This window comes from Sorex araneus, chromosome 4 (genome assembly GCF_027595985.1).
Source record: "Sorex araneus isolate mSorAra2 chromosome 4, mSorAra2.pri, whole genome shotgun sequence".
In the NCBI taxonomy this organism is placed as follows: domain Eukaryota; kingdom Metazoa; phylum Chordata; class Mammalia; order Eulipotyphla; family Soricidae; genus Sorex; species Sorex araneus.
Genome location: NC_073305.1, coordinates 70,921,077 through 70,933,918, shown reverse-complemented (window position 1 = coordinate 70,933,918; position 12,842 = coordinate 70,921,077). Strand labels below are relative to the sequence as shown.

The following is a 12,842-nucleotide window of genomic DNA, read 5'->3' as shown; positions in this document are numbered from 1 at the left end:
TACTGAGAAGGCAATTTAATTTGTGGTGAACAGAAAGTGGGCAGAGACAAGTAAATAACTTTTATTAGCCCTTCTTCCCTGCTGTTAGTAAGAGCCAGCAAACCACCACCTCTCAGTTCTTGACTATATTTCTTTTACTCCCTGGCCCTGCCTGTTCTGTGACTTAAGCCCAGGATGGTGGGGAAATGGGTGACTTGCCACATGCACGTTCTGGGCCCTGTCTGTAGAAAGAAGGTGCTTGCTATCTTCTGCTTTCCCATTGGTTAGAAAATGGACCTCGCCTGAGTGGCTGTTTTGTACCCACTGATGGAAGTCTATGGTGGGAATGTTGATTGATGCTCTGCCTGGTCTTCAACAGGCACTCAGAGTTTCCGATAACTGCTCTCTAGTTGAAGCCAATGTGTTTTAGGATCCTCCATTTATCAGTTTTCTCAATCCTTGACTAAATATAATGAACCCTTCTAATTGCTAGAGAAAAAACACTACCTATTTATTGTTTTTTGTTTTTTTTTTGAGGGGGCCCAAACCTGGCAATGCCAGGTCTTTCTCCTGGCTCTGTGCTCAGGGGCCATATCGGTAGGATCCAGATATTGAGCCCAGGTCATCTGTGAGCAAAATTAGCTCCTTACCTGTACTCTACTTTTTTGGCACAGTAAATCTATTCTTGGGAATCTATTTGTGGAAAAAGGCCCCCAATATCCAAGTACATATGATAAGGAAGTTTATTGGAGCCTTATTTGCAGTGGAGAAAACTGGAATTAAAGTGAATTTCCATCAGTAGGGGGCATGGTTGGATAGAACATGCAATATTCTTCTCCTTTACGAAAATTAGCTCAGTCCCAGCTAACTTGGAAACATTGGCCAGAGGCATTGTTCAGTGAGACAGGCTAGATGGAGGAAATGATCTAATTCTTTTGGGGGCAAATACATAAGCTCCTTGTATATATGTTTATGTGACTGCATCATTGTAAAGAAGAGTATACTAGGTTTTAAGTGTGGGGGAGGCTGCTGATGAAGATGAAAAGTGCCAAGCAAAAGAAGAGGTAGGGAAAAAAAACTTTTGGAGGAAGTTTCCCATGAGTCTAGTATATATGAGTGATATGGTCACAGCTGTGCTAATATAAAACTTTGCTTTTGACTCCGGAGAGATGGTACAGTGGGTACCATGTACATTGCCTTGCATGCTTGGTCCCTGGTATCCCATATGGTCTCTGAGCACCGCCAGGAATAGTTCCTGGGTGCAGAGCCAGGAGTAACCCCTGAACATCACTGGGTGTGCACCCAAACAAACAGAATAAAATGCCCAAAACTTTGTTTTTGTGTTATGTGTATGTGTAAAGAATATTAAATAAATCCCGTGCCTTTATTATTTATTTATTTATTTATTTATTTTTTGGTTTTTGGGTCACACCTGGCGATGCACAGGGGTTACTCCTGGCTCATGCACTCAGGAATTACTCCTGGCGGTGCTCGGGGGACCATATGGGATGCTGGGAATTGAACCCGGGTCGGCCGCGTGCAAGGCAAACGCCCTACCTGCTGTGCTATTGCTCCAGCCCCAAATCCCATGCCTTTAAAGTGGACTGTGTTATGGGAACTGAAATGGACTGTTGGCAGGATCTCATTACTGTATACAGAAATTTAAAGTGAATAATAAAATTTAAAGAGCATGGTATTTAGGTGTATCTTTTTTTGTGTGTGACAAAAATCTATTTTCTTTGGTTACTTTTTTTTTTTTTTTGAGTGGGAACCTCACGGTGCGTAGGGGCTATTATTCCAGGTGTGTTGCAAGGTCAGACTATGTGCAAAGCATGGCTTCAGCCACTTTATCCATTTCTCCAGTCCACAGTGTATTATCTTAATTTTATAGTAGCTAACTCAGATATGTAGATGACTAGAATATAAAAAAGTATAGCCACAAAAATAAGAAAGTTGGGAAAGTCATCTAGAAATAAGGAGCTAGGTAGTTAGGCATTTTCCCTTTATCCCTTCTAGGGTTTGAGCAAATGTATAACTCTTAATAAAATTATGGGGTCTTGTGAAATAATTGCTTCTATATCTAGAGTTTAATAATTTTTAAGTACCTCTAACCAGAGTTCTAATTTTGACAAATCTTTCACTCTGGGAGTTTTATAAACATTTAATTTGTTGTTGTTTTGGCTCTGCACCCAGCTGTATTCAGGGTTCATTCTTGCCTTTGTCCTTAGGGAATCATTCCTGGGGGGACTTGGGGAAACACTCGGTGCTGAGAATTTAATTAAGTCAGCTGCTGCCAGGCAAGCACCCTATCCTCTATTATCTTTCCATCCCCAAACATCTAATTTTTAAATGCTTCTTATTTAAGTGTCTTTTTCTGAAGATGAGAAATACCAGCTGCGAAAATTTGTCAATAAATCTTACCTGCTGGACAGGAAAGCCATTTGTCAGGTGTACTATGGATTGCTTGACATCCTTCTGGCATATTGCTACGAAACCCAAGTCACGGAGGGAGAGAAGACGGTGAGTGTGCACATGTATGCATGTATGCCTGTGTATGTATGTGTGTGTATATGTGTATGTGTGTGTGAGTACATGTGCCTGCTGTTAACATAGATTTCTGTACTGAAAAGTGTAAAACTGTTCATGCATGAACTGTATTGTCAAGTAAGACCTTCTAAGCGTCTTTTGCTCAGGACCACATATGTTGGTAATAGCTAACGGCATGAAAGCATAATGCTTTCTTGGTCTTTTTAAAAAAATTCTCTGGCAGTGTTTTCTACCATATATCAAACCATGTATGGTAGAAAATTAAAAAAAATCTTCCTGAGCTTTTATCTTTTAGAAGATAACTTTGCTGTGGTAGAGGTCTTTTACCCTGTGCACAGTCTTTCTCTAAGATGTCAGATAGCAGGTGTAAGGTATGATATTCTACAAGAAAAGAAATCTTGGCATATAAGATTTATCTCAGTGTAGTATGTATACTTTTGAAAAACTAAGAACTTAAAAAAAGTGAATCATACTTCCTTTTTTTTTCTAAAATAGTCCTTTTGTAAAAGTAAATTCTTGTGTAAAATATTATTTAAGTTATATATATATATATTAGGTGGAGTGATAGCATAGTGGATAGGGCGTTTGCCTTGCACGCAGCTGACCCGGGTTCGATTCCTCCGTCCCTCTCAGAGAGCCTACCGATAGTATCCTGCCCACCCAACAGAGCCTGGCAAGCTACCCGTGGCATATTAGATATGCCAAAAACAGTAACAAGTCTCATAATGGAGATGTTACTGGTGCCCACTTGAGCAAATCAATAAACAATGGGATGACAGTGCTACAGTGCTAAGTAATATTTTTTAATCATGTAGATCTTGTCATAGCTCTTAAACATTTGATTTTGTAAAGAAAATCTATTTTCTCACCTGAATCACTGATCATTTATTTAGGAAAAAAAGCTGGAAAACAAAAACGTCTTTCCTTTTTTTAAAAAAAATTTTTTATTAGTGAATCATCATGAGGTACAGTTACAGACTTACAAACTTTTGTGCTTGTGTTTCAGTCATACAATGGTCGAGTACCCATCGTCTTTCCTTTTAATGTGCTCCTGCAGCTGTTCACAATTGTCCCTTGCTCACGAGGTTCTTCTTCTTCTTCTTCTTTTTTTTTTTTTTTGCTTTTTTGAGTCACACCCGGCAATGCACAGGGGTCACTCCTGGCTCTGCACTCAGGAATTACCCCTGGTGGTGCTCAGGGGACCATATGGGATGCTGGGAACCGAACCCGGGTCGGCCATGTGCAAGGCAAACGCCCTACCCACTGTGCTATTGCTCCAGCCCCAGGAGGTTCTTCTTGAGCTGAGCATGTGATCTCATATTTTAAAAACCACAAGTAATTTATATCATTTGTATAGGAAAAATATATACATGAATAATTAAACTTTTCTGTAATCTCAGCTACCACAAATAGCCATTGCTATAAAGTGGTACATTTCTTCCAATCTTTCATTGTGCCCATGCTTGTCTATAAACATGTGTGACTTTCATTTATTTTTGGGCCAAATCTGGTGGTTCTCAGGAATTAGTCCTGGCTCTGCGCTCAGGGTTCACTCCTCGTGGGGCTCTAGGGACCATACGTGATGCTGCATGTAAGGAAAGCACCTTACGTGTTATACTGTCTTTCTTGCCCCGTCTGTTTCTTTTTATTGGCTCACACTACAAAGACTTAATCTGCTTTCCCCACTAAGCATCATAGCACTAGCATAAGATTAAGATTAAAATTTTATGTGTGCCCATTTTTTGTCACAATTCTGGAAATTTCAACAGTACCCCTTAAACATGCATTTTATTCCAAAATGAATATTAATGGGTATATTTAGGCCACAAAATAAGTGAAAAATTTTTTGTTTCTACTGATTTTTCAAGGATGTCATAATTAAAGAAAGTGTTACAAAATGTGCTTCATATTATTGATTGGGAAAATGAGTATGTGTTTAATTTTACTTGATAAGGCTTATCTTTTTTTTTTTTTTTTTTTTGGTTTTTGGGTCACACCCGGCGATGCACAGGGGTTACTCCTGGCTCTTCACTCAGGAATTACCCCTGGCGGTGCTCAGGGGACCACATGGGATGCTGGGATTAGAACCCGGGTTGGTCGCGTGCAAGGCAAACGCCCTACCCTCTGTGCTACCGCTCTAGCCCCCAGGCTTATCTTTTTTGATTCTTATGCATTTGAAATCATGAAATTAGACAACTTCAAGACATTCTTTAGAATGTACTTCAAAAAAAAAAATTTTAAGCCACCACACTTGTCTGTGCTCAGGGTTTACTTCTGGCTCTGTGATCAGGCATCATTCCTGGTAGGATTTTGGGGACCATATGGAGTGCCCAGGATTGAACTTGAGTCGGCTGGTTGCAAGACAAGTGTGTTACCTGCTGTACTGTCTCTCGAGCCCCAGAGAATGCGTTTATTCTTACCAGCATTCTCAAAGGCCAGATTTTTTTTTTTTTTTTTTACCTTGTTAAGCATTTTATTTATTTATTTACATATTTATTTATTTATTTATTTATTATTTTTTGGGTCACATCCGGCAATGCTCAGGGGTTACCCCTGGCTTTGCACTCAGGAATTACTCCTGGCGGTGCTCGGGGGACCATGTAGGATGCTGGGAATCGAACCCAGGTCGAAAGGCCAGATTTTTAAACAACTTTTTATATGCCACATCCAGCAGTTGAGCATTATCTTTGTGTCCTTTCATAAGTTATTTATAGAATGTTTGGGAGGCATTGCAGACAGAAATTGAGCAAGCATCACTTTGCTTGGATCTTTAATTTCAAAGCCCCTGCTTATTTGCTCTGTTCTGGTACTCTTACCTGTGAAAAAGGTCTGCTTTACAGAAACTTGCCTTTGATAACCTCTGCATTAGCAGAGCAATTCTTCTCCCTGCAGTTATAGACATTTTTCAGTTCTTATATATGTCAGTACTACTCAGAAACTAATTTTAATACATGGATCTATTTGCTTTAGTTGTAAATAACTTTACTTAAAGTTATTTAGTTGTAAATAACTAATGTGACCATGCTTTTTTCTCCAAAACACATGCAGGTTGAATCTGCATGGAATATCAGAAAGCTGAGTGCAACATTGTGCTGGTTTGAGGTATGATCTCTATAGTTTCAATTGTTTAGATGTTTGTTGTTCAGAAAGTTGTTTTTGTGTGTAATTACTGGTTCATTCTTGGTGAAGAAATTTCTTTTTTTTTTTTCTTTTTGGTTCACACCCGGTGATGCACAGGGGTTACTCCTGGTTCTACACTCAGGAATTACTCCTGGTGGTGCTCAGGGGACCATATGGAATGCTGGGATTCGAACCCGGGTCGGCCGATTGCAAGGCAAACGCCCTACCTGCTGTGCTATTGCTCCAGCCCCAGTGAAGAAATTTCTTGACATTTTATTTTGAGGTTTTTTTGTTTTGGGGGCCACAATCCAGCGATGCTTCTGGCTCTGTACTTGGGAGTTACTCTCAGCAGTGTTGGGGGACCATGAGATGCTGGGGATTGAACTTAAGCCTCCCGCATATGAAGGTTAGCCTTCAGTCTTTTGAGCTTTCTCTGCCAGTGGGAATTTTATTGTAGATCTTTCAAAAAAGACTGATTTTTTTTTTTATTACTCTTTCTCTCTCATATATATTAGATTGAGCTGGGTAGGGGATTTTGGGACTTCAGAGATGGAAAACATATTTTGGGGGAGAATGACGGGTAGTGTTTGAAACATCTTTGTAAGTTGGCATGTATTGGGGTTCATAACTCAAAGATGGGAAGCAAACCTCACTGCCGCTTAGCACCAGTGCTAAATTATTTTATATGGACCTTATTTATTTCAGTAAGTCCTTGAGATAATATTGATATTTTATAGATGAAGCAGCTTAGCTTATGGAACTTCCTAGTTCTCACAATTAGTATGATTATATCTGCTGTTTTAATATAACCATAATTTTAAAAGTCTTTTCTAAAAATAGTTGTTTTAGCCTTATCAAAAATATAAAAAAAAAGGTATCTTAATTTCTCTTTTTTGTTTGTTTGGTTTTGGGCCACACCTGGTGGTACACTCAGGAATCACTCCTGGTAGTGCTTGGGGGACCATATGGGGTACCAGGGATCTAATGTGGGTCAGCTTTGTGCAAGGCAAATGCCCTACTGGTCTTCTATCTCTTTGACTCCCAGTTTATCATTTTTGAACAACACTGTCTATAACGAGATAAGAGTTAGAAATTATTTTAAAATACTGATTTAGATAGTTAATACTTGAGTTAAAAGTTAAAGAAACTAGTTTCCCCTTTACTCCCCACTCCTAGTTTAATTCCTAGATGAGAGTACATTTTAGGCTGTTCATGGCATCACTTTGTTCTAATAGTATTTAAGAGATAAACAGGAACTCAAATAGTTACTTGACCTGAAAAATCTGTCTTCTCCAAGAATGGTCCATGGACCAACAGCTTGGCGGCGACTCTCCCTGTGAGGCAGGAGAAAGACATTCAGTTGTGACTCACTGAATCCGCACTCCAGGGAGTGATATGCATACTGGACTTAGAGAAGTACAACTCTTTAGACTTAATTTGGGTTTTTAGTACATTCAGTACTAACGGCAATAGTTTATATGATTCAAAACAAATACCTCCCCATGAAGAAATCAATAGTTTTCTCCTTGGTAAGTGAGAGCAAATGATTCAAGTAAGGACTATGGATCACTAATGTCCAAAGCCAAAAATAAAGAAAAGGAAAAGAAAAAAATTCAATGCACATACTTCACTAAAGATTTCTACAACTTTTATCTATACTATCTTGAACAGTCCTAATAACTAAATCTTGAAATAGATATCTTTTAGAAATGCCTTTCATGTGCATCTGTATTTTGTTAGTCATGTGTTTTAGATCCATATTTGTAAATCTTAAAAGACTTAAAAAAAAAACTTCCCTGCCGCATCTGTAATTTTAAAAAGCATTTTGTGACATGTTAATAAAGCATGAGAAATTATAGGTTATGGTGAAGCATTTTTTAAAAAAGTCTCATTTGGGGGCTGGGAATATGCCTGAAGTGGTAGAACTTTCAATTACATGTGTGAGACCCTGGGTTTGATCCCTGATATGTTATTCCCCCCACAATATAGTATTGCCCACAATGTCTTTTGGTAATCCCTGTCAACACTTGGGAGTGGCTCTGGTTCCCTAGCACTGCTGGGTTTGATCCCCACAGGTAACAACAACAAAAAAATAGTCTTAGTTCATGGTTTTATTTTTATGCTCTACTTGGCTTCATGAAGAAATGTATCTTCTCATTTTTTTCATTGAGAGTATTTTCACATTTTGTTGTTGGCTTCTGTTTGTGAAACTGTGGTGATGGTTACTTACCTACATGATATTTCACAGACTTGGGCTAATGTTCAGGAGATCCTGGTGTCCTTCGGAAGAAGAGTTTTGTGCTACCCTCTTTATCGTCATTTCAAACTGGTGTTGAAGGCCTCTGAAGACACTGTAAAGATACTACAATTGGGTAAGAGATCTGTACATTTGGGAGTGAAAAAGTTAAAAACAAGTTCTGTGTGTGAAAAGCTAATCATGCTCACTGCTTTTTCTCTGTACTCAATTCAGTCCAATTACTTTCCCTCACAGATAAGTAAGTAATGAGTCACTCACTGTTAATGTGTGATCACAGAGAGGTGTTGTATTCTTCTTAGTAGTACAGGAGTGTAAATAGAGAAGGTACATATACTACTCCAAACTATTTTGTATTAGAGTAAATCACGTCGTTCATTGTTTCTTGGATGCTTATAATTTTCTAAGCAGTATGGGTTGTAATAAGAGTCAGTTAAATTCCTTCCTCCTGTGAAGTTTACAGTTTGGCCAGAGATAGGATAAGAAGTTCATTATAGGGGCTGGAGCGATAGCACAGCGGGTAGGGCGTTTGCCTTGCACGCGGCCGACCCAGGTTCGATCCCCAGCATCCCATGTGGTCCCCTGAGCACCGCCAGGAGTAACTCCTGAGTGCAAAGCCAGGAGTAACCCCTGTGCATCGCCAGGTGAGACCCAAAAAGCAAAAAAAAAAAAAAAAAAAAAAAAAAAGAAGTTCATTACATTGTAGTGAAAAGCTCCCTGTTGGGTAAAATACACTGATCATTAGGAAGGAGTATGACTCTGAACTTGGAAGGTCGGTCAAGTTTTCCAAAGAAAAGCTTAGCTACTCTGAGAGCTATAGACTATTGCTAAATACAGCCTGAAAAACAAATACTTGTTATCCTTAAGGGTGTGGAAAATTCTGAGCCCTGAAGCAAATTCCTAAGAGCCCATAATAGCATCATTGGAATGAGTACGTCATTTCCAGGATAATGACTTTGAAGGAAGCAACATCTGTTTGTCTGCATTAAGTTCTGGCACATTTATTTAAAAGTCACTTTCAGTACTCTTATAGTTTCCCCTGGGAGTTTCACCAGAATTTATAGGTGAAAGTTCTTTTGGGGGTTTAGTTTTCAGGCTTCAGAAAGGAAATAGGTGAAAGAGGAAGTCATCTTTATGGTCCCAGTAACATCATTGGCTTGGAGGGAAGAATCACATCTCTAAAGTTTTGTTTTTCCCAGACTTTTAAAAATTTGTTTTGGTTTGGTTTTGGTTTTTGGCCCATACCTGGCAGTGCTCAGAGTTTACTCCTGGCTCAGTGCTCAGGGATCACTCATGGCAGTGCTAGGGGGAACCAAGCGTCCTACCCACTGTATTCTCTCTCTCTCTTTCTCTCTCTCTGGCCCTCCTAGGCTTTGCTTTGATTCCTGTGTAATGTGTACCTTCTTGAACTGCAGGGGTTGGGCAGGTAGGAGAGTTGTGTTTGAAGTAGATTCTTTTAAAGTAGATGATAATTATAAAAATGAATCGTAGGTGAATGAAACATGTCTCCTTATTTAGTTACTTTAAACAGGCTTTAAGTTCAGTTTGCAGAATTGTTGGTTATTCCCTTTGAGAAACTTCAACTAACAGTGGGAAATGAGCTGCAGCCCTCATTCCTGCTATTTATGATGTTTGCAAAAGTTACCTGAAAAAGTAAATCATACAATGAAAGACTTGGTGGAACTTAAGTTCCATGTTACAATTTCTTGGTTAAGTTGTGCAAAATTATCAGTGCATTATTCATCATGAGAATGTAGTTTGAGATTATCTTGTTAAATCATGGCTTCCAGAAGGGAAACTGGTATGACCTCCAGGTACTGTGTGCATGGATGCGTGTGCTCGTGTGCACATACACACACAGACAGACAGACAGACAGACACACACACACACACACACACACACACACACACACACACGGGTTGGTTTTATTTTTTTTTCCAAGTAATTAGTTCTGTGATTGCATAACCCAAAATAAGTTTGATTGCTTTGATTTGTACTGTAATCAATTACAGAAACAGTATTAGGAGGACAGAATTAAAATTTTGACTTAACATTTCATTGCTACCACACTGACAGAAGTGGCCTTATCAGTTGTGTTATCGTAACAGCAGAGAACTTGAAGTGAGGGCCTATCTGCTGAAAGTGAGTCTGACCCTTGTCAGGACCATATACAGCATGTTCTATGGCTGTAGCTAGTTAATGCTGAGATGAGAATGGGTTGTTTAGAACTCATGCCAGAAGCTGTGGGGGTCAATACACTCCAGAGGAGAATTACACCCTGGGATTGTACACCAGGTTTTTTGGGTTTTGTTTTGTTTTGGGGACACACCCAGCGATGTTCAGGGATTACTCTTGACTCTGCACTCAGGAATCACTTCTGGTGAACTCAGTGAGATGCTGGGAATCAAACCCAGGTTGGCTGTGTGCAAGGCCTTACCCACTTAATATCATTCTGACCCCACAATCTCTTCTTATTACAAAGATCAGTTTGTTTGCTACAGTAATTTAAAGTAGTAGATATTTTTTTCTATGAGAAACACTGATCTTGAATGAATTTCTAAACTGAAGTAAGACAACGTAGGACATCAGTATCTACAGGCTCCTGAATTTAACTGATTGACACACACCTCAGTGTTTGAGCCATAAACTCTCTTCACTCTACTTCACTGTAGCCTTTACAAGGTTTCTTGACTAGATAGATCTTTGACCATATTCATTTGTGTAGTCTTCTCTGCCTTCAGACTACTGTGCATTTATCTCTTATTGCTGTTTCAATTTTAATCCAAATTCTTTTAAGAGCAGAAAAGTTACTTTGCTCCTTTAAGTTCCATTTCAAAGCTTAGCGGGGGTGGGGCGGAAAGCCTGCCTATGGACTTGGCTCTCTCGAGATCAGCAATTTTGGAGCATGTGGTCGTCCTCCTTTTCATCCCTTCCGACAACTTAGATGTTCCTTCATTCCATTCTTTTGGGAAGAATAGGTACAATCCTTCGTGGAAGTATCACTTAGCTGCTTTTCCTCATTAAAAATAAATGGAAAGCACAAGGATCAAAAGACAGCGGCTTTTCTGTTTCCAGAAATGTTATTCTGTATTGAAATGACAGATCTGATTAGACATTGTTTATCCAGCTTGCTATTTGAGTTAATTTCTATATTTCATTAATCTTTATAGAAGCATTCCTCACTTGTCCATACTCCTGTGTAGCTATAAAACATATAACGTAGCCACTGTATTGAAAGGGCTAAACATCTCCCAGTTTCCTTTTTGAGCTCATTCTATGGATTCTTTCTTTTATTGTCTCTGGATGGAATAGATCTCCTATAAAATCCACATGCCCTTTAATATATAATAAATATTCTGTAACTTTTTCTATCACTTTAAATTCTAAGAGACATCTCATTTCAGTACTTAGAATGGCCCCTTTGAATTTGATTAAAAAAATAAATCTTCCCTTCGCCAGCTCAGGCCTGCCACAGCTGGGGAGGCCGGCGTTGGGGAGGGGCCTCTCTGCCCTTTCGGAAATGACTGCTCACTTCCAGATCCAGGCAGCCCTGGCTGCTCCTCCTACAGCTCAGTGAGGTGGCGTGGGGTGGGGGTGGGATTACAGACAAGGGTTAAAACCATCTCTAGAATCCACAGTTTCCAGAGTAGCTAGGTTACACTCTCAGGAACTCCACCCTCCCCCCCCCATACACACATACATACACTTACACACACACGCATGAGGATGGTAGAAATCCCACAGCCTTTTCTTTTTTTCTTTTTCTTTTTTTTCTTTTAAGTCTTGGAGCCACGCCCAGTGATGCTCAGGTTTTTACTCCTGGCTCTGTACACAGGAATCACTCCTGGCAGTGATTGGGATGCTGGGGATTGGTTGTACTATCACTTCGACCCATCCCACAACTTTTTCTAAAGAGCTTTTATGGAGAATTTCACCCTTCAACCCCTGGAAAGTGAATTACGCCAAGGAGGGGTGGGGGATTGTCATCGGTTGTGTTTTTATTTGTGTTTTGCTTTTGGGGCCACACTCAACAGTACTGAGGGTTTACTCTTGGCTCTACTCAGGGATTACTTTTGGCAGGGCCCTGGGGACCATATGCGGTTTATTGTAGATGGAACCTGGGTTGGCCTTGTGCAAGGCAAGCACCCTACCCCCTTCGTATCACTTCAACCCCTCATCACTCAGTTTTTAATCAAAGAATTAAACATCTCTTTTTGAAATATGGGAATACTTAGTACCTGTTTTGTTTTCAGTAAGTCTCACTAGAGTGAGTGAGAAGAGCCATATCTTTCTATAGTAGCGCAGTAATAATAACTGCAGTTTTTAAAAAAATTTTTAATTAAAAAAAATTTTTAAATTTTATTGAATCACCGTGAGATAGTTACAAGCTTTCATGTTTGGGTTACAATCTCACAATGATCAAACACCCATCCCTCCACCCATGCACATTCCCCACCACCAATATACCGGGTATACCCCCGCTTTCCCACCCTCCCCCTGCCTCCATGGCAGACAATATTCCCCATACTCTCTACTTTTGGGCATTATAGCTTGCAACACAGACACTGAACAGTCATCATGTTTGCTCCATTATCTGCTTTCGGCATGTATCTCCCATCCCAACTGGTCCCTCCAGCCATCATTTTCTTAGTGATTCCTTCTCTATTCCATCTGCCTTCTCTCCTCTGCTCATGAAGCAGGCTTCCAGCTATGGGGCTATCCCCCTGGCCCTCATATCTACCGTCCTTGGGTGTCAGAATAACTGCAGTTTTAGACCACACCTGGTGATGGCTCAGGGCTACTCTTGGCTCTGCACTCAGAAAATACTCCTTCAGAAATTACTTCTCAGGGGACCACATGGGATGCGGGGGATTGAATACACGTTGGCTTTGAGGGCAAGTGCCCTACCCATTGTACATCTCTCTGGCCCCATGATTTTTT

The 12,842-nt window shown here is 39.9% G+C and overlaps 1 protein-coding gene across 1 annotated transcript in view; it reads left to right on the top strand.

Annotated features, from left to right (window-relative positions):
- The window catches only part of SHQ1 (SHQ1, H/ACA ribonucleoprotein assembly factor), a 130,428-nt gene that overhangs the window by 36,067 nt on the left and 81,519 nt on the right, over positions 1-12,842 (top strand). Inside the window, exons 7-9 of the mRNA XM_004612854.2 lie at positions 2,345-2,499; positions 5,575-5,628; positions 7,895-8,018. Of these exons, the coding sequence (XP_004612911.2) occupies positions 2,345-2,499; positions 5,575-5,628; positions 7,895-8,018 (333 nt within the window). The remainder of the gene's footprint in view (positions 1-2,344; positions 2,500-5,574; positions 5,629-7,894; positions 8,019-12,842) is intronic.